The sequence below is a fragment of the Bos grunniens genome, chromosome 11 (assembly GCF_055505025.1).
Source record: "Bos grunniens cultivar Pamir isolate PY7600 chromosome 11, Bosgru_T2T1.0, whole genome shotgun sequence".
NCBI classification, from domain to species: Eukaryota; Metazoa; Chordata; class Mammalia; order Artiodactyla; family Bovidae; genus Bos; species Bos grunniens.
Genome location: NC_141175.1, coordinates 94,540,430 through 94,562,434, shown reverse-complemented (window position 1 = coordinate 94,562,434; position 22,005 = coordinate 94,540,430). Strand labels below are relative to the sequence as shown.

General features: G+C 55.5%; 1 protein-coding gene across 23 annotated transcripts in view; it reads right to left on the bottom strand.

The window, feature by feature from the left end:
• DYSF (dysferlin) overlaps positions 1–22,005 on the bottom strand; it is a 225,180-nt gene that overhangs the window by 59,674 nt on the left and 143,501 nt on the right. For 8 of the 23 annotated variants that reach the window (XM_086323848.1, XM_086323853.1, XM_086323857.1 and 5 more), the window contains 7 exons: positions 21,841–21,981; positions 21,007–21,036; positions 19,325–19,354; positions 10,216–10,317; positions 9,945–10,106; positions 8,753–8,918; positions 8,223–8,299 (listed from right to left, as the gene is read on the bottom strand). In XM_086323848.1, the coding sequence (XP_086179974.1) occupies positions 8,223–8,299; positions 8,753–8,918; positions 9,945–10,106; positions 10,216–10,317; positions 19,325–19,354; positions 21,007–21,036; positions 21,841–21,981 (708 nt within the window). Of the gene's footprint in view, positions 1–1,567; positions 1,631–8,222; positions 8,300–8,752; positions 8,919–9,944; positions 10,107–10,215; positions 10,318–12,942; positions 12,985–19,324; positions 19,355–21,006; positions 21,037–21,840; positions 21,982–22,005 lie in introns of all 23 variants that reach the window. The other 15 variants (XM_086323838.1, XM_086323841.1, XM_086323846.1 and 12 more) reach the window with 3 other exon arrangements.

Sequence of the window (22,005 nt, the reverse complement as noted above, 5' to 3'; positions counted from 1 at the left end):
ACAAAGGCACTTAATCAAGAGTCTGTTTCAAAGTAAGTATACAAAAAAAAATGTTGTTTTCCATATTCTAGCAATAACCAGCTAGACAAAATAATAAGAAAAAAAAAGATATTCCATTCGGGTAGCAAAATGGGCTATAAAATGCCTAAGAATAGACTTAACAAGAAATGCACTAGACCTATTTAAAGTAAACGAAAAAAACTCTTCTAAGGGACATAAAATAAGACAGTTATAAAAATTAAGAAATTAGGACTTTCCTGGTGATCCAGTGGTTAAGAATCCACCTGCCAGTGCAGGGGACACGGGTTCAATCCCGGTGCAGGATGATCCCACAAGCTGCGAATCAACTAAGCCCAGGTACCACAACTACTGAGACCCGCACACCCTACAGCCCGTCGCCACTGCAGCGAGAGCCCGTGCACCGTGGCAGGGAGGAGCCCCACTTGCTCAACGAGAAAACCTACACGCAGCCACAAAGACCCAAGTGCAGTCGAAAACAAATACAGAATCTTTCAGTCTTTTTTTAAAAAAGAAATTCAATGTCCAGGGATGGGAGAAGAGTTAAACCTTTATGGATATTCACACAATGGAATGACAGGCAAGCATTTTGTAAAGAATATAAAGATATGGAAAAACATCTACGATATACTTTTAAGTAAAAGAAAATTCAGATTTTTAAAGTCTGATAAGATTCAGATTTTATTTTGTAAGTATTAATGTGCATAAGAGATATCTATAAATAGAGGCACATCAAAATCTTAAGTGTTCCTCTCCACCTGGTAGGAATACAGGTGGTTTTAACTTTCCTGCCTTATACTTTATTGTGTTTTCTGTATTTTCTACAACAGATAAATCAGAAAACAGTTAAAATATAGATTGCCTCCTCCTAGAAGCCATAAAGCACCCAATACAGCAATGTCTCCTCTTGACACCATGAATGAAATTTTACTTTCAGGAGGTCCTATATCTTAGGTTCCCCCTACGGGCCTGGGGCTCCCCTTGGCCCTCAGCATGAGACTTCGGGAGTGTATATTGAAAGCTAGACACAACAGCCATCTTCCTGGAAAGACCCATGACCCGTAAAGATAACACCTAGGAAATCAGCCCTGGAGGACAGCAGCAGCACTAACGGGAACTGCAGGTGTGAGCTGCGGGCCCAGCAGAGCACTCAGCACCTGCTGGGGACAGCCAGGGTTCTGCAGTACCACAGGCCTCTTGCCCACAGAGGCCTCTCATGTCCTGCATCCCAGCGGTCAGGGTCCAGAGACTTCCCTGTTTCCCCTGGCCCATGCAATCCCAACCAAGACCTCAGCCCTCACGCAGGGAAGCAGGATGAAGGTAAATCCCAGGATGCACCAAGCCCCATCTGTTTCTGAGACTCTTCCCTTAGCTTTTTCCCCATCCCTCCATTACTGCACAGGGCAGCTTAACTGTTTTCTGCCAGGGCTCAGAAAACTCCTTTCTTCCCCTCCCACCCCCACCTCCTCTGCTCCCTTCCTAACTCCCTAACCCCACCCAGTCCCCCCGGGGAAATCAAGGTGCCCACAAATAGGTAAACAATACATACATGAAGACTGGATGGAGAAGATGCCATGTTAGTGGGGGCCAAGCCCGAGAGACCATCTGCAAACTACAAATTAAACACGCTGGTTAGCAACAGGATTAGAAAAGCCAAGTCAGGGAAGACTAGATGGTCCCAGGGAAGCAGAACTCTCTGAGTAGGCACCCTCTGCTCTCTCTCCAGGGAGGTACAAAAGCTGTGGGAGGAATGTGTGCTTTGGAGTTGGACAAGTATGGCTCCAAATCCTGGCCCCAGTGCTCTACGTGACCCTGACCTCTCTGCATCAGCATCCCCGTCTGGAGAACGGGCACAAGCCTTGAACTGCCACAGAGCAGCAGCGAGTGTGGATGAGATGAAGGCTGTGCACGCCGAGGACAAGGTGAGGCACACGCGAGGGCTCAGTCCATGCCTGTCTCCCGCCTGCTTTCTTAGAGCCCTGGGCGCCACTGACTCCACGCTCACCTGCCCTCCCAGCCTTTCAATCATCCTGACCTCAGACATCCACCAAGCTCTGCATCATCGCTGGTGGTTTCTCCTAACAGCTGAGCCACACCAACCCCTGCTTGGGCACCATTCCTAAGCCAGCGCAGGTTTCTGAGTCTTCTGTCCTCAAGGACAGACATCAGGGCATCGTACGACTTCGCCCCAAACCAATCTCATAGACGTGCCACCTCTTAATACAGAAAACCTGCTGCCTTCTCCTTTGGCATCAGATCCTTGCCTGCAATCTCACGGTATGGTGAATCCAGTTTATAGGACGAATCCTTGGGCTGCGGGGTCCAGGAGAGCCTTGGTGGGGGTCAGGGCTACAGGCAGGGTGACATTTTGGGGGCCCACTAAAATAGTTCTGGAAGAGGTGATGGGGTCCTGGGGGGACACATTCCAGTCTAGGTGGAGGTGGCCAGGAGATGCCTTGTGGGCAGAGGAGACAGGAGTTGTGAAGGGCAGAGGTGTGAATAAAGCAGCACTGCCAGGGTAAACAGTCCGGGAGACAGGTGAAGGGGGAGTGACTGGAGCGGGGAGGAGACAAGCGGGGACCCAGAGCTGCCAGGAGGGAGGCAGGGGGGCAGCCTGGGGCAGGGGGCTCTGGGAGTCTCCACAAGAGGCCAAGCCCCAGTGTCCTTCCTTCCTTGGCAGGAAGGTGCGGGGAGACCCATTCGCCTGGGGTCAGGGAAACACAGAAGAAGTCGTCTGGGAACTCACAGTCCCCTCCCTGATCTGTGAAGAGAGCCTCACTGAGGGGGACCCTGGCCTCCCCTAAACCAGCCCTCGGCTGTTTAGGCCCAGGAGCACAGGCAGGAGGGCAGAACGGCCGGGCACGCAGCCACGCCGCTGGAGGATTCCAGGGGGCTGGCTGCATGTGGCGTGACCCTTGAATCGACCAGATGAACTCCACGTGAAGCCCTCAGCGGCCCAGAGACTGGCCCAGCCAGGCAGCAGCTCTGCCCCTCTGGTTCTCATCCTGAACCTCACAGAAGCCTTATTGTTATTTTTAATACAGATCGTTTTTAGAAAGGTGAGAGGGAAACCGGCAGTTCACCAGTGCAAGAGGGAGAAAAAATAAAGCTAAACATAGTTGCTCCAAAGGTCTGCGCCAGCTTCCGAAATTACACGTTCTCCTTTGGGATCCGGGCATAATTTGCTGCTCCGGTTCTGGGAGCACGTTCCCACCTTCACGGCGTCCCAGAGACTAAAACCGGAGCAGGCGGCTCAAAATTAGCCCGAGCCGGGAGCCAGGGAGCAGCCAGCCCCAGCACCCCACCCCACGCCCGTGGAGAGCAAGCCTCCCGACTCCTCCTGCACACTAGCCTGCATTTCCCCCAGAGCCTCCCAGGCCCATCACACACATATGAGTACATACACACACACACACACACACACACACACTCAGTACACCATCACACACACGCAGTCAACACACACACTGTCAACATACACACACCGCCTGCCACCAAGCCTTTGCCCCACTCCTCTGCCCACCAGGGGAGAAGGCAATGGCAACCCACTCCAGTACTCTTGCCTGGAAAATCCCATGGATGGAGGAGCCTGGTGGGCTGCAGTCCATGGCGTGGCTAAGAGTCGGACACGACTGAGCGACTTCACTTTCACTTTTCACTTTCATGCATTGGAGAAGGAAATGGCAACCCACTCCAGTGTTCTTGCCTGGAGAATCCCAGAGGCAGGAGAGCCTGGTGGGCTGCCGTCTATGGGGTCGCACAGAGTCGGACACAACTGAAGCGACTTAGCAGCAGCAGCAGCTGCCCACCAGAAAAGGCCTCCTCTCCCCACTGCTGTTCTAATCCCTCTCACCAGCCCCCTCAGAGAAGCTCCCCTGATGATCTAGTCCACACTGACCCTGCAGGCCCAGTGTCCCAGATCTTGGTGTCCCTGCTAAGCGAGCATTCACGGCTTTGCCATCACTCTCATCATCTCATATGGATCCACAGTACCGACCTCCTGTTTCTGCCCACCAGAGGGGACACTTCCCAAGAGCTCTCTCTTCCTCTTTACCCTTCCTCAGGCCACACACATCCCCCCACCCAAGTCCCTGGAGACTCCAAGAGGATACTCCTACCGATGGTGGTCTCTCAGAGCAACAGGAAAGGGTCACCTTGACGGGCGGCTCCCATGCCTGGAGGTGGGTGATGTGGGGAATAGGCAAGGGGTGTCACCCTGACGTGGGCCTCAAGACCCTCTAGGGAATGGCGGGGAGCCAGCTCCAGGTGTGTTCCTGCACCACTTCTCCTCCCCTTGTCATCTTCAGAACACAAGAACTAGTAGATGAGGAGGCGAAGACCCCAGGTTTGTTTGAAGGTAAAAGTAGAGCCTGATTCAGACTCAGAGGCAGATGAGACAGGGAGAGCAGCCTGGAGTAGGGGAGGCGGCGGGGTCAGACTCAGAGGCAGAGTGAGACAGGGAGAGCAGCCTGGAGTGGGGGATGCGGCGGGGGGAGAAGGACAGGACAGAGGAAATGCTGGGAGCGGTTCATTCACATTGTCTTCCTGGTTGGAGGCATTGTCTGTCTGTTCATTATTTTTCTATATTTTCCCAACTGTAGACAACAGACATATATTTATAATCAGAGAAAAATGAATATATCCTTTATTTTGAGGAGCGCACTAGACAGAATGAAACACCTCTGAGCCCCTCTGTGAGGACACCCCTGGCCTGCCCTCAGAAAGTCAGGCATCAAGGCCACGACACTTACAGCAGCAGCACTGAGCTTGCACACACGTCTGCTCCCGCCCCCCACCTCTCATGCACACTTACCCACGCACATACACTCACACCACCCCATCCCCAGCCTACGGTTCTGAAATCTACACAAAGGACAGCCGCACAGACCGAGAATACACTGAGGGGTTACTATGTGAGAGTTCATCTTATCCCAGTGCCCTAGAGAAGAGTCCAGGAGGCCACGACCCTCCTCACCCCCAGAGATGGGTGCCCACTTTTGAACCCTGGAAGGCCAAGTGGACAGCTCTGTCTCATACGTCCATTTCAGATCATCTCCAGAACTGGCCACTCTTGACAGACCAAAAGATTTCTAGAAACCTGAGAAACACTCAGCCGTGGTGGGCAACCCAGTGACCTGAGCATCAGGTCATTGGGACTTTCTAGCATGTGCAGCTCATCCCAGGAAATGGGCAATGATGGGGAGACAGTTCTTTGGCCAAGAAGGGGCGACAGAGCAAGGAGACAGGAGGGACCAAGACAGAAGCCAGATGTGCTAAGAGAGCATTTGGAGCTGGGGAGGAGCCTTCTGCTGGGTCCACAGCCCCAGCTGGTGAGCACAGCCGAGGGGCTGTGTCACAGTGGGAGGGCTGTGTCACAGTGGGAATGGTAAGCTGGCCTGGAGACACAGGTTAGACAAACAGGAGCCAGAAAAGTCCCAGTTCTGCTAGACTTCGTGTTCCTCCAGTCCCCAGAGACCAGGGCCCTCCATCCTACCTGCAGTGGGGAAGGGGACAGGGGACAAGAGCCCAGCCAGAACTATGTGGAAAACCACTGGGTCTGGAACCCACGGTGTCCTGAGTCAGCCCCGGTCCTCCCAAGTCCTGCATGGGGGGTGTGCAAGATGGAGTCAGTGAAAGATTTCTGGACCAGCCAAATCAGATCAGTGATCTCAGAGAAAAGCGCGACACAGAATTGCTTTTTCCTGAAGCTGCCATCAGACCCCATCAAGACAGGGCTCCCTAGAGACTGGGACGGGTCTCCCTGCCGGCCTGGGGCTCCGTGACAATAAGGTTATGTGTCCTCCGCCATCAGACAGGGAGCTGGATGAGGGCAGGATCCAAACCTCCTCCACCAGAGCAGGCGGAGCTCACTGCCGCCTCTCCCTGTGGACCTGTGAGCCAGCCCCACCCTCCGCCTGGCCAGCAGCGTGAGCCGTGTCCTCCCACAAAGAGTGCCGACCCTGCTCTGGCTCCTACCCCGGCCCCGGTTCACTCATGTCAACGCCGGGAGGACGTCCAGCCTGGGCCTACTCACTGTCTGCCTCTGGCTGTGCTTGTAGCCAGCAGGACCCGACACAGCGCCTCCCCATCTGAGTCTGTGGACATTTTAAGGGCAGCACACACAGAACGGAAATCCTACTGGGCCAGCTCTGTGCTACCCCACACAGACTCAGACAGCCCGCTGAGGGGTGGGAGCCGGCGCTGGGCACCGAGCTTGGGGCTAATTATCTGCCTCATTCAGCTACAAACACCCACCCAGGCCTTGAGTGCAGCTGAATTCTGTGTATTTGCAATTTCCATTTGGGTGTCCCAGGCAAGAGAAGCTCCTCCTAAGCTCCTACAGAGAGTAGGCAGGATCCACCCACCCACCCATCTACTTATGCATCCATCCACTCATCCATCCACTCATCCATCTGTCCATCTGGGCAGGCAGACTTTCTTCGAACGCGTCCTCTAAGCCAGGCCCTGTGCTGGCATTGAGGACGCAAAAAGGAATGGGCCCCACTCACTGCCCTGAGCCTAGCCTAGGAAACATGCTAACATTTAAAGCAGCATCAGCATGACTTAAGGCAAGTGCAGTGACCCAGATAGAGACAGGACTTGCAGAAGAAGTGAAGGAGCCAGGGCAGAATCCTAGAAGGAGATGACCTCACCTAGGCTGAGTCTTGAGTGACCGGTGCTGGCCAGAGGTGTCCCCAGCAGAAAGGGTGGTGGGGTGGGGTCCTGGAGAGCCAGAGAGGTGGGAGAAGTGGGCAGCTGGGACCTTGTGGGGATGCTTAGCTCCTGTGACACTTGAGAGCAACTATAAAGCTCTTGTGTCAGCTGCAGTGTGGCCCAGGACTGAACACCAGCAATATCCCCTTGGAAGCAGCAAAACAGTGAGAGATGAGTACATGGAAAGAAGCAGAAATTCACCCTAAATGTCAGACAGAAGCCCCTGTAAGCACATCTCAGGGACAGCTTTGAGGACCCCAAGACTGACCCAGTACCCAAGGCTGTCCTCTTGCTCTCAAGGCTAATATTTGACTGATTGTTTAAAAAATTTGAACCCTTCCAAAATGCCATCCCTTCCCTAGTGAATAAATAGGCTGTGGGCCTGAGGACACATGCGTACTCTACGTAGGCTGGAAGGCTCTGCTCTAGGCAGCCCAGAAGCTCTGGGAGCCCCAGGTGCCATGGGGCAGCCAGAGTCAAGCAAAGCCAAGAGGAGGGTGACAACCTGGAGCAGATGGAACAGAGCTGTTCAAGGCTGGTGCTCACAGTGAGGTCCGTGTCCGTCTCCACTGCGATAAGGCTGGGTGGGCCCAGCCATACAGGACCCACAGCCACCCAGAGCCCAAGGTGGGAAGAGTGATCCCCCCTCAGTAAGAGATGCCACAGTTCGCCTGCCATCTGTTTGGCATTGACGCCTGGGTCACCAGGTGGAAGGGGCTTCCCTTGTGGCTCAGCTAGTAAAGAATCCGCCTGCAATGTGGGAGACCTGGGTTTGATCCCTGGATTGGGAAGATCCCTGGAGAAGGCAAAGGCTACCCACTCCAGTATTCTGGCCTGGAGAATTCCATGGACTATATAGTCCATGGAGTCACAAAGAGTCGGAAAGAGTTACAAAGAGCAAGTTTCACTTCACCAGGTGGAGCACAGAGCAAAGGACTGCCTTTTGGACACCCTGGCAGCAAGGCCCTTCTCCTGCCCCTACTCCCTCCCGCAGGTGGAGGGGATGGGGTGTGAGGGACTACTGGCTTGAACACAGACCCGTCCTTCAAGCTGCCTCCAGGGTGCCACCAAGCACAAGCCCATAGATGAATCTCCGCCCAAGGAAGGTCCTAGCAATGGGGCTGGGCACCCCGGAGACTGCCAGTCACTCCTCACCCTGTCCTTCCCTCTTTCTTGCTCCTCTCACCTGATTTCCTGGTGATCGCCAGGGGCAAGCCCTCCACGTGGCCTTCAAGGTGCAGGGCCGTTTTTCTCAGATGCTTTGGGTCTTGCCCGGTAGACCCACAGGGTTTCCCACAAGCCCCCGCCCTGCTCCCATCCAGGCTGAAATCTCCTAACTGGGTCCCTCCATCTGTCAAGTGTCAGCCACCAGGTTATGGGAGAGTGCCTTATGGAGGCTGTGTGATGAGGAAGGGGAGCAAGGCGGGGGGAGAGGGTAAACCAGGCGGCTCTCGATGGAGCCAGTGTCTGTCCCCAGGGACCCTTCCTACCTGGATGGGGATGAGGGGCTCCTTGTCATCGATGTCAATCAGCACATCTTCCCCAGGACTGAGTAAGCTCACGTCATCTGAAGGGAGAGCAGTGTCCAGGCCTGAGAGGGGCTCCCCTGGGGACTCACCCTTCCCGAGCCGTGAGACTCGGCCTTGGGTCTCACCACACTTCTCACTCATGTCTTCCTCTTCTTCCCCCCGTCCTTCCCTCTCCCAGCATCATCCTTCACACTCCCCGTCTCCCCAGTTCCCTCTCTCCTCATCCCTTTGATCCCTGCATCTCCCTCTCCTGTGGCCTTTTCCACATGGTCTCTTACCACAGCATCGACCCCCACTCCCTGGAGGATCCAGCCTGGGGCCAGATGATGCCCTGAGGAAGACAAGATTCCCGCCCTTCCCTCCCGTCAGCTGGGCAAAATTCATTCTCATTCAGGTAAGAGGAGGGCTTCAGAACGTGTCTCAGCTGGGAAGCCCACCTGCCCCAGCACCCCCTGCCCGCCCCCTCCACCAGTCAAGAGCCCCTCCCCTACCTGGGCCACCCTGTGGGGACGGACTCTCCTCTGAGTAAGGATCACACAGGAAGCCCTCCAGGGAGCGGATGGTACACTGGCCCACCACGGGCCGGCGGCCAAACTGGCGGTTATCAATGACCTTGACCACGATGGGGGGACAGTACAGCTCCTCCCTGGGCAGCATCTGGGTGGAGGAAGAGGGAAGCTCTGGACAGCAGCCTGACCTCATCTCTGGGAGGTCTCAGAAGGAGGAGAGCCCTTCTTCCCAGGACAAGTCCAAGGAGCAGAAAATGACTCTCAGTCTACACCTAACCCCCAAGGGCCGTCAATCCAAAGCGGTGGTCAGCTGAGCCCAGGAGCGGGCCGGTGGGGCAGAAGCCACCCACCTCTGTCTGCCTCTTGAATGCTGCATGCAGAGGCTGACTTTCCCCTCAAGCTTTAACCCCCAAACACACCCAACTCAGCCCAAAGTCAAAACAAGTCTCCTTTCCCTGAACCCTCACTGGCCGGGGAAGGGGAGAAGGGAGAAGCTGGCCCGGGACTCAACAGTTCTCGCAGACAGACCCCCCCAAGTGGATACTCAAGAGTTGGCTTCCAGACCCAGATTCTTCTCCCCCAACCCTAAAAGCACTTTGAACACAACTTGAAATGATTTATATTCTCTCCTTCGGTGGCGTCTTTGGCTCAGCCAAGAGGAGACTCCTGTTGACAGCCATTGGGCCTGGAATTTCTAAAGCACTTTCATCCTGCAAACCATTTTCCTTCCCTCAGACTTGCCTTACTCTGGTCACTAAGCCCAGGCAAACCAGGTTGCTGAGGGGGCTGGGGCCGAGGGCCACGGGGGTGGCCTCTGCAAGGCCTGGGGTTGGGGAGGACTAGGTCCAAGAAGATTTGGAGGAATCCCTGAAGGTCAGAGCCCTGGCAGATGGCACTGGGGGACTGAGGCCTGCCCTGAGAGAGGAAACAGCCATGGGTGGGTCCTTGGGACTCCCGTGGACTCGGGATCTGGGGAGGCGGAACCAAGCTGGCGCCCTCTGTGCTGCGCACAGGCTGCAGCTCCTCCAGGAAGGAGACAGCGAGCATTTCCTCCCGTTCTCAAAGGAGGTGGGAAAGAGACCGTGAGCCAGGAGCCCAGGCTGCCTGGGGCTGCGAGGAAATTCTAAGCACCAGGACTCTGGTAGGTAGCAGACTGCAGGGAAGTCAGGCTCACCACTTCCATGAAGAGGGTGCAGATGTCAAAGTTGGGGTTCTTCCGGAGGTTCTTGATGACACAGGATTGTACAGACTGGCCCCCACACTCCACCACCAGGCTCGGGGAGGACACGCTGGCCAGCTGGTAGCTCTTCATGTTCCGAAGACCCCACGCCAGGATCTAGGGGTGAAGAGTGAAGAGAGCAGCTGGAAAGGCCCCAGGCCCGGGCAAGGCTGGGCCAGGAAAGGGGAGGCCCGCACCCCGACCCCCGTGATGGGGGCAGGCTCACCTCGATGGCGGTTCGCTGGAGAACCGGCTTGATGTTCTGGGGGACCATGTAGATGTTGGCCTCCCTCTGGGGCGGCGGGTAGGGCAGGTCCGTGTCCTCTGACTGCAGGGCACGGGGTAGAAGGGAGACAAGGGCAGGAGGAAGCCCAAGGCAGAAAGACAAGAAAGGAGGACAGACGGGATGGAAAGAAAGTGCATGTGTGGAGAGACACAGAAATAGAGCGGCGGGGACACAGAAGGGGGCAAGCGGGCAGACAGAACAAGAGCTGTCAGTTTCCCAGGCACCCCCTTCTCCAGGTCACAACGCCAGCACCTCGGCCCAGGGATCAGGTGAGTCTGTTTCAGACAAGCCCTGGGCCACGACTCCTCCCGCCAATGAGCCATCCGGGGGTCCCAGCCCCTGTCACACACACGTGCACACACGTGCACCGTCCAGCCCAACCCGACACGTCCACTTCTGCCCGTCTCAGTCCCAAGAGGACCACGTGCCCACCTGCTAGCCTCTCCCGCGTCCAGCTCAGACCCTCCCAACTGATCACCCACCCTGTGTTCCATCTCCAGCCCCCACAGATCCACACCCACAGACACCGGCCAGCCCCCAAATCCCACCTCTCGCACCTGTCCTGAGGTGTGACACACCTGAGCAGAACACTTGCACTGCGAGCCAGAAGAGGTGCTTACAAACAGGAGGAGGGGCTAGAAAAGCCTGCCACCCCAGGCACCAAAGGGCCTACTGGGGAGGCGCCTCCACACCGTGGGCAAGAGGTCAGGGTGGCAATTTTGCCTGCTATGGGGCGGCCAAAAAAGACCTGGGCAAGAATCCTGAAGAACTATTAATACATAGGGAAGCGGGCGAAGCACTAGAAACAGGTATCCCTGTGGATTAGACAACTACCACGTCTGGCAGTGGTTATGAACACGGGCTCCGGGTGTGAATGAATCCCAACTCCACCACTTACTGAGTTAAATAAGTTATTGCACTTCTCTATGGCTCAAGGGTTTTCATCTACAAAATGGTTACTAAAAATTATCAACCTCTAACGCTTGATGTGAGGCTTGAAGAAGCTGATAACATTTAAAAGAGTTCCTGGTTCACGTAAATTCTCAATAGGAGTCCACATGGCAACTTTGTGACAATTAGAAAAAGATGTCCCTTTCTTAAAGCTCTTTACTTCCATGTCAGAAAATCATCCTAGGTCACTAGTTTATTGGAACAAGACACTTTACTGCCACCTGCTGGAATGCTATAATAAATACCGATATCCGATGCCTGCCCTGGAAGTCCCACTCCCGGAGACCCAGTGCACCCACGCACTGCACAACCTGAACACCCGTCTACGAAGGCCCTGACACCCAGGAAACGTCAGCCACAAATCCAAGGGCTGTGATGTGCGCTCTACAGAGCTTGCCTCACATAACTGCATTAAGAAACAATGGAGTCATCGGATTCGTTCTCCAAGCTGACTTGCTCTGGGTTCCTTCTCAAAGGATGTTGCATCCATCTGCAGATGCTCTGACGTCGATGGGGGGACAGCTGGAGCACTGAAACACATCAGCTTCCTCCCACCTCGGCCCTTCACAGCCAACCCCAGCTGTCACTCCTGCCCACAGCACACTGACCTGCGGCAGTGCTGATTTCTAAAATCAAACCAGACCTTGGTCCTAGTCCTAACCTTGCGGCTTCTGAGCTATTTGACCTTGGGCAAATTATTCAAACTCTGTGGTCCAGGACTCTCATGTGAAGACCCAGGATGACACCCTTACAAAATTGCTCTGAGAATTTAACAAGAGAACAAATATGAAGTGCTTCTGGCACATGAGAGGTGCTTAATCAAGAGCAGGGACTGTAGTGATCAGTGCACTGTTGGTAGTGCCACTGTTTTCATCACTAGTGTTGCTGCTGACCAACCCCACTGACTGAGCAGAGCTGAGCCATCAGAGGCACCTCTCAGAACAGCACCAGCTTCATAGCTATCCCAGTGTCACCAAAGCACAATGTGAAGAAATTCATCATTTTCCTCCAGACCCCCAAGGCAGGTGACAAGATGCAGGAAGCACCCACATTCTCAGAATGAGCAACAGATGCCATCAGAAGGAAGAGTGATGAGCAGGGCGGCCCTGGGCGCACCTGGGGGCTGCTGTGCACGCCACAGTCCACATGACTGGTGCCCCAGAGGGTGGGGGCAGAGCCCGCAGTGGCCTGGCCACTGCGGATGTGCCTGACTTGGTGTCCACCCTTGGCACTCCAAGGCTGCCTGCTGTGACAACTGCGTAGCAGGGGTCACTTCACTTTTAAAAAGGTTATGCCTGGAAGCCTGCTCGTGGCCTGCTCGAGGCCAATGCCCAGCCAACCGTGGGCCCAAGGCCAAAAGTCCATGATAAAATGGACAAGTAGAAGAGGTCAGGAAGGGAGCAGCCCCAGGCTCCTGGGTGGGGAGGCAGGAAGACCAAACCTTCCTCACACGGTTGCAATGTTCTCCTGAAATCACCGGGAAAACTCAGGAATATATTTCCCCCTAGAACACTTCTCTCCAGGCCCCCAAACTCTGGGCCGTGTCCCTTTGGTTGCTTGTCCCTCACTTCCATGGCCCACCGTCCTGCTGGGCTCCCCCGAGCTCCCCATGAGGACACTTGTGTCTCCGTGCGGCGGCCCAGGCTCCCCACTGCAGGAACCTGGTCACGGAGGAGGACAGGGAACAAGAACCTGGAGAAGACTGGGCTCCAATACCGTTGGCAGGAGGCCCTGGAGGAAGAAGGCAGGTGCACACAGCTGCGGAGGCCAGGCCCGGCCGGCAGGAGGAGAGAAGCAGAAAGAGCGGTTAGGGGAGTGTCCACGGGGCAGCTTACCAGGCACAAGGCCCCCCATTCTCATCCCAAGGCCACCTCCATCCACCATGCCTCCCTCAGGAGCCCTTTGCTGCCACTCCCCAGAATTCCCACCTCTGTGGGACTCCCTCCTCCTGCCGGGTGTCACGCGGTCCTCTGTCCCCTCCCCACTGAGCACACTGCAGTGCACGCAGGTGCCTCTCATCGTCACGGTGCGTCTGTGCCTCCCCACGCTCTGCTCCCTGAGCTGGTCTCATCCAGCCCTCCCCAGCTCTCCACGCTATCCGCTGCCTGTTCCCCTTCCCCGTTTACAGATGGTCCCGAGATGGCCTCTCGGGTCTGTCCACGCCTTCTCTCTGTGCCTACTCTTCCCTCGCTTCCCGAAAAGGGCTGCGTCCATCCCCCACCCCTGCCTCACTTCCAGGCCACCCTCGGCCCCACGCACTCGCTCTGTCCTCTGCACCCCCTCCCTGGAAATTTCTCTCTCCAAAATTAACAACAACCTGCCGGTAGCTCAGACACAGCTCACAGGCTCCTAGCTCTCCCCCTCCCTCATCAGCATCTGGCCCGCTGACCTCAGCCTCCCTCCTAAAACGGTCCCTTTGGTTCCTCACCGCTGGCCTCTCTGCCCTCTCTACCCGCTCCTCAGCCCAGCCCTCTCCTAGGCTTTCTTCTCCCACACGTCTCTCCTAAGCCCCAGACTCACATTCCAGCCTTACTGCTATTTCATCCATGTGTCCTTCCAGCTTCTCACACTGAACTTGTCCCAAACTGGATTCTCGAAGCTCCCCCTCAAACCTACTCTCTTCAAATGTCATCTCAGAAGCCAGTCCCACCATCCACCCGGACAGCCAAGCCACGAAGCCGCATGCCACCTTGGCTCTCCTTCCCCTCCGTTGGTCCCCAAGCCTTAGAGACCTGTCCCCTACAGCTCTCCCATATCCACACACCCGTCTTCTTTCCTGAGTTTGGTTCACTACCCTCTTTTGCCTCCTCCTAAGTGACATCTTGGGCTTCCCTGACGGCTCAGCAGTATATAATCCACCTGCGATGCAGGAGACGCAGGTTCAATCCCTGGGTTGGGAAGATCCTCTGGAGAAGGAAATGGCAAGCCATTCCAGTATTCTTGCCTGGGAGATCCCATGGACAGAGGAGCTGGGCAGGCTATAGTCCATGGGGTCGCGAATGAGTCAGACCAACTTAGTGACTAAACAACAACAACATAAGTTCTATCTGGCATCTGCTTTCTGGCATCTGGCATCTGATATCTGGCATCGCCTTCCAACAATGAATGAGAACTGTACTCTGCAGCCAGGAGGTAATTTCTAAGAATGTCACTCTGTTTAAAACCCTTCAAAGTTTCCCCACCCACTCAGGATGAAGCCCAAACTCCTTGATGCAGCCTCCAAGATCCCTCATCTTCTAATCCTGCTGACCTCTCCGGTCTCACGTCTCACCACTAACTTTCCACTGCAGGACCCCAAGCAGTGCCCAGCCACCTCCCCAGAAATACTCAACACCCATCCTACTGAATGCCAGAAGGCTGCAGGAGGCACCAGATTCTCTGTGAGGTTGGAGCTCACTGGTCCTCCTGGCCGAAGGACTCTTCCACCCACTTCATCTGGCTACCTCCAACTCAGACTCTGGGTCCATTTAAGTCTTCCCTGGAGCCCCAGGTTTGAGTTAAGCACCCCGCAGTTTCCAGAGCAACTTGTCCCATTGAAAGACACATCACCCTGTGTCGTTTCCATGTGTTCATTTGTCTGTGTCCCATGTTAACCAATGGGCTTCCCAGGTGGCTCAGTGGTAAAGAATCTGTCCACAATGGAGGAGATGGAGGAGACGTGGGTTTGATCCCTGGGTTGGGAAGACCCCCTGGAGAAAGAAATGGCAGCCCATTCCAGTATTCTTGCCTGGGAGATCCCATGGACAGAGGAGCCTGACGGGCTACAATCCATGGGGTAGCAAGAGTCGGACACAACTTAACGACTAAACTACCATAGCCGACTTGTTAAACTGGCAATTCTGCACGCAGGGACCACAGCTGAATCCCCTGTCCAATAGAGGCTTAGGATCAGATAACTGAATGGAGAGAGGGATGGCAGAGGGTGAATGGTGGGGGGCTGGGAGGAGAAAGAACTTACTCCAACACACTCTCCATCCTTCCCAACACTTGTCTGCAACAGCCTTGCATCCTCACCAACCTCCTTCCCCTGGGCCTGCTCAGGGCTCTCTCTGTTTGCATGGGCTTCTTTTGCCATCTTCCAGAATCAACCACATCTTTTAGGGCCTAGTTCAAACTCTACATCCTCCAGAAAATCTCCCAAACCACTCCAGAAACTCCTTACTACCCTCTCTCTGACTTCTTTTTCCTCTAAGTGACCCTGGGCTCCGGTTTCCCAAGGTCCTGACCCATCTCCAACATCTCACACTTAAGAGTCCTGTAGTACCAGCCAAACAGCCACTCCTGTGCCCAAGTTTCTCCATCCAGTCGAGCCCATCTGAGAGGCACAGTACCTCCTTCCTGGGCAGCGATTCTCAGTGGGATGGGCTGCTGTGACCCCTGTCAGCACAGCCAGCCAGGGAGGAGGTGGATGCAGGCTGAAAACACCGCAGTGGTGTCCTGATGCACTGTCCTAAGTGTGACCTTGGACTCCAAGGACCGCAGACCTCAGGGGCAGCCACACAACAGGAGGCTAATTAGATGAGTCATTCCATGGTGGGGTGCACCCTTTCCATGCTGACCCTCCGCACCCTGCCTGAATGGAGGGCAGACCCAGGGCTGCTGCACGGATGGGGCTCTACAGGTGAACAGGGTGCTCACCGAGATAGTGCAGGCCAAGAGGACAAGGTCTCAAGGACAGATGAGGCTCTGTCCTCCCCCGAGCAGAATCCATCCTCTACCCACTTTCATCTGTCCACCCTGTTGGCCAGTTCAGTGCAGGGAACCAAGGCCATGGGCCATGAGGGTTGCTTCCTCTCCCAGTCCTAGAGGCCACCACGCTAGACAGCCTTATGTTCATCCCAGGGGAGGGGCAAGTGCAGGCGGGCCCTCCAGCCACCGAGGGCAGCACCGCCACCAGTAGCCCATAGACACCCACTCCACCCTGCAGGGCACAATCAGGGGACCCTCTGAACACTCAGACCCTGGCTCCTCGGGGAGCTCCAGGCGGGCGGGCTGGGAGGGCTCCACTGTCTGCCTGCCCCACCCAGCTCGTTAGGAACAACATGCTGCTCTAATTACACTTCCCAGGAAAAACAGTGTTTTAAATTAAAGCCTTGGGGGAGGGATAGGGGGCTGGTCGGGGGTTGGGGGGGGACCACTGGGCTTATTTTCCTGATTGCAAAACACCAAATTTTTCCTTCTGGAGGATTTGGGGGTGCAGGAGGGTACATCTCCTGGATATCTCAGACTAAAAGCCATAGCCTGTTGCCTGGATTAGGAGGGGGATGCAGTGACATCTGGTTGGCCCCCAAGTCACAGCAAAAAATCCATGAGTCCGCTCTGCCTTCTTCCAGGACATCCATCCACGGGGCAAGACAGGAGTAGCAGAACCAAGGGCAGTATTCCGAACCACGCCCCCTGAGGTACTCAGGACCACAAGCCCTGATCCCACCTAAAGTGTCCCAAGAAAGGGTCTTCCTCTGCACTGGCTCAGGGGCCCTCAGTTATTAAGGAATCTGCCATCACCTCTTGTGCAGTGTGTGTGTGTGTGTGTGTGTGCACGCACGTGCATGCACATATACATGCTTCTCATGAGTGTACACATTTGCACACACTCACGCGTGCCTGTGTGCTCTCCATTTTTCAGGAAATCTAAAATTGCAGTTTCTTTGAACTCATTCCCCTTGGCAGCGCAGACCGCCTTTGTTCTCCAGACAAAAAGGAAAAGAAACGAGACAGAGGGCTCAGAAGAGGCGGGAGAAGGAGGGAGAGAGCGGGTCCGGGCCAAGGAGCAAACAGAGAAAGAGGGAAACGCAGAGGCAGAGCCGGACAAGGGGAAGAGCGAGGCTCCGGAAGAGGAGCCAACAGCGAGGGACAGACAGGAAGGCTGGGGGCTTCATGGGAAGCAGCCCTCCCCTCCCTCCACGAGGACCTGGGTCTCCCCACAGCAAAACCTCAAAGATGCAACGCAACAGTCTCCTTTCCCCACCAAGAGCACTCGGAGAGGGGACCTCCAGGTGGGCAAAATGCCTGGCATCAGGGAAATCTCGTTGCCCACCACCCTGGCCCCTTGCGGTGACATGCCCCAGCCCAAGGCACCGGACCCCCAAAGGGAGCACAGAGTCATCTTTTCCAGGAAGCCATCCCCACCAGCCTCCAGCTGTAGGAATCCTCAGCCCGGGGAGTGGCCTCTCACCTCATTCCCGCCTCCCACCCACGCGTGCTGTCCCAGAGGCCGTCCCCACTGGAAAGGCTGTCCTTAAACCACCCTCCAGAGTCACTGTTCCTCTCCATTCCTCTCTCTGGCCTAGGCCCCCATCACATCTGTCTCAAAAGCCTCCTAGCTGGGCTCTCCTGCCCCTCGCTCCCCAACCCACACCTCTCTGCAGCCAGCCAGCTTCCTAACACACCCGTCTCTGCTCCCAGACTTTCGAGGGCTCCCACAGCCAGTGGCCCAGAATCTGAGCTCCCGGCATGGCTTTTGCAGGTCACGGCTGGAGCACTCTTCACAGGGATCAAGCTGAGAGCCTGGAGGGGACTGAACGAGGGATACCAAGCAGGAGCCTGGCTGCAGCAAGGAAGACAGAAAAATCCTGCTAAGGCGTCAGGCTTCCTGCAGGACCAGAGGCAGCAGGAAGACTAACCTGCCTCCACCCCGTCCCCAGGGATTCTTAAAACCAGAAAGGACTCAGGACCTCGGCCTGAACCTTAGCCTTCAAATGCAGAGGGACAGGGTAGCTGCGGGCCGCCTCTGGGGATGAAGAGGTCAAGGATCACCTTCTGGAATGGTTCCCTAAGCCAGCTGATACTCCATCCACTCTCCTGGGCCTAGGACCCTTGGGAGGTGCTAGCCCAGGCCTGTGCCCAGCAAACCCCCAGGACTTGCCCTCCTCTGGTGCTGCTAACCCATACCCGCCTCGGCCTGTGGCCGGCGGGCCCTGGGGCAGGACACTTGGCCCTTGTGGGGCTCTGGCCCCGAAGCTGCAGATTTTGATTTGCTTCCTGACAAGACCACAGCCAGATCCTGCTCTTGGAATCTGAGCCTCCACTGTTATATATTACAAATCCAGTTATTAAGGATTTTAACTTTTTTTAATAACTCATCCCTGGGCTGGGTCTTCTTCAGAGCAGGCTGTGGGTTTTGGCCACAGAATGCTCTCAATCAAGAGAGAGGGCTCCGTGCTGCTTCCCTGGACAGGACTCTGGTCCCCTTTCCAAATCGGCAGTCTTTCGCAACTGTAGCCAGAAGTAGGAGGCTGCCTGTCAGGCGCAATTACAGCCAGCTCACTTGGCGGACCCCACCTCGGTCTGGGAGCTGAAGGAAGTGAGGTAAGGGGCGCCGGGCCTGCGGATCCCACATCCTGACCCTGCGCTTCAAGTCCAAGTTGCACTGAAAATGTCAAACGGTGTCCGCTCCCAGCCTGGGGATTCCCTGTCGGCAGGAAGTGGCTGCCCTTTTCCCAGCCCCCATCTGACCAGGGCTCTCCTTCCTGTCTCTCTGCCCGGGCCTCTGCCCCAGCTCAGTCAGGAGCGCCCACTCACACGTTCGCAGGAGGCCGTAAGGAAAGGTGCTCCTCATCCGCCAAAGGACACAGCCTTGCTCCTTTTGGATGCAAACCCCAGGCTTCTCCCAGAACCTAGGAATCCCCAACCCACCCTGTACCCTAAACCGGCCAGGCCCCAAACTGGCACTTGCTCTGTTGGGTCAAAGGCACGTTCCCCACCTTTTTCCTAAGCACTGCAACAATGTCTGCCTAATGCCACCTCCACCAGCAAGGCTTCTTTGACTATTCTGTCCCCTTATGAACATGTTTATTCTTGAAAACATTCCACCTGGTACTCAGCCAGATGAGGCTCCGTACTGCTGTCCCTGGGGTCTGGGTAAATGTGACTTCCAACATAGCAGCAATCCACTTAAGGCCAGAATCACATCAGGACACAGCCCAGGCAACCCTGGATCCATGCAAAGAGCGGGAAATGAAATCCACACAGGAGTCCATGTGACAGACACACAATGGAGCACCAGGAACCAGGAAGGCTCCCGGGCATGGCCTTCCTCTTCCCTCTGTCTCTGCCCACCCACCCAGCCACAGGCCCCAGCTGTAAGGGTCCAGCTCACCTCTTCCAGGATCCCTGTTGTGTCCTGTACCTGGACCCCACCATGGGGCAGTCCACATCCAGGAGATGGTGGAGGGAGGAGAGCAAGAGGAAAGAAGTTCACCATTAGTGACAAGGAGCACTAGGCTGAGGCAGAGATCAACATGCCAGATATCCCCCTAAAGGAGCCAACAGAAAACGCTTCCCATCTAGGGTGAGGGGGGTGTGCTGCCCAGACACACTCTCTGCCTGGTCCCTGCAATGAAGAAAGAAGGTACAACAGACACTGATGCAGAGAAACTGCTGGGAGAGGCCAAGCATGAACCTAGAGCCCAGGCATCTCTAAAAGTGACAGAAGAAAGGAGACTGACGGACTGACAGGTGGGGGGAGGATCCCAGACCCTGTGCGTCAGTCCCAGGATGCAGTCAGGGCCCGGCCCTGGAGCTGCTGCTGGAGCTACGGACTTGGAGAACCAAGGAGAAGCTTGATGCGCAGGGCTGGCAGACCTGAGAAGGCGCTTGGACTGGACAGGGAGCAGGGAGGGAGTGAGATGAAAAGGGATGGGAGGAGGTCTTATACGGAAGAACTATCTGCAAATTTGTCTGGGCTCCCTGCCTCTTAGGGCTTCCCTGGGGGCTCAGACAGTAAAGAATCTTCGTGGAATGCAGGAGACCCAGGTTTGATCCCTGGGTCGAGAAGATCCCCTGGGAAAGGGAATGGCTACCCACTCCAGTATTCTTGGCTGGAGAATCCCATGGACAGAGGAGCCTGGTGGACTATAGTCCATGGAGTCACAAAGAGTCAGACACGACTGAGTGACTAAACATTTTCACTTCCCTGCCTCATAAGCAGGGAGGCATCTAGACAGAGCCCAGCTGCCTGGGCTCACAGCTGCAGCTGGGCAACCCTTGGCCAAGTATATGATTCCCAAATTAAGTCAGCCCGGGTACCAGAAAAAGGTGTACATTTTTCATGACCCTCAGGAGAAGGAAGGGGAGGAGGGTGATGGGAACACAGTCCCCATCACTAGCAGAGGAAAGAAAACTGGATCTCGGTGGGAACACTGAGCTGGGAACTATGGTCCATTGATCAGAGTTTCTGAAAGGTGAGTGATTCTTAAAGGGAATCCCCTGGAGGGCTCGAAAATACCCAGGGTACTGTGCTGCCTCTCAGAGTTGGCTTCAGTAGGTCCAAAGTGGGACCCAAGTTTGGCATTTCTAACAATACCTACCTCAGGGATGCTATGCTGAGAACCACTGGCCTGAGTCAACAGTTCTCAGCTCTGGCTGCACAGTCCCATCTCCAGCATAGCTTTGAAAGATACCAGTGCCTGAGCCACACCCCCAAAAGATCATACTGCATTTGGTCTGTGCTGGGACTGAGCACTGGTGATTATTAAATCTATCCAAGGGATTCCAACACGCAGCCCAGAGGAGAGCCACTGGGCTAGATGACTGACGTGGTCCCTTCCATCTGAGTCATCTGTGATCCTTGGACTTCTCAGGGAAAAAAGGCAGGGAAGCCTGAGCTAAGCACGGACCCCAGCCCCCACCCACCCTGCCCCTAAGACCTCACCCACACCTTCCTCGGCTTGAAGGCAGGATGGTGGTGACATGTGCCTACTGCCCTTCCTAGCCTGGGAGGTGGCTGCAAACACGGGGAGGGGGCGAGCCTGAAGAAGCAAAGTTAAGAGTGAGCCTTACCTCAAAACCAGGAATATGGTGGATGGCAGGCTAGGGTGAAAAAAAGAGCTCTGGTTAGGTGCCTGTCACCCAAGGCCCCACCAGCGTCCTTTCTGCCCTGGCCAGGCAAACACATTCCCAACCACAAGTTGACACTTGTGGATATGTCTGTGATTGGACAGTCCCAGGATCTGCAGACTATTCCTAGGAAGCCTCGGGATTCCTGAGAAGTGCCTGGTAGGCAGGTGCAGGGGAAGCCAGGTTAGCAGTATGCCATGTCCCCTCCAGACACTTCCACCACAGCAGCCTCACTTCTGACCAGCTTACATTTTAGAGGTTCACATCACACTAAGAGCAAATTTGAAGACATGGCTCTAACCCAAACCCCCTATTTTATAGCAGGGAAGTGGCTGGCCAGGGTCACACAGCGAGGCCGTGGTGAGCCAGCACTAGAACAGACATCCTGTCCTGCCCTGTCCCTGAAGTCCCCTTCCCCGGGACAATTAGGCCCCCTAACCAGATGACAGAGGTCTTTCTCCCAGAAACCGTGTCAGGAAAAACACATGCAATGACCAGAGGACTCAGACATTTGAACACAGTTCAGATTTCAACTTTCTGCCCCAGTGTAGATCGCCTCTTGATTTGGGGCTCAGAAAAGATGGACAAAACTGGTTCCGGCAGGAGATCCAGAGGTGGCCCTTCAGCGCGCTCCACTAAACGCAGGCCCTTGGTGAGGGAAGAATGTATCCGAGGCCCCTCCCCTCCATCACACCATCCTTTCGCTGGGCCTCCCACCCTCCCCGGCCAGGCGCTCCAGACCTGGGCCTCCTGAATCCGGACGTGGACCAGCCTCACCTTCTCTCTCTGGATGAGCTCAAAAGAGGCCAGCAGCTCGCCGGCGGGCTGGCTGCCCCTCGTCAGTGGGAACCAGGCCAGCCGAGGCGTCCGTTCCAGACTCGGCTGACAGATGCAACGTCCCATGAACTCATCTACACCCTAGACCAAGCGTGGAGAAAGGAG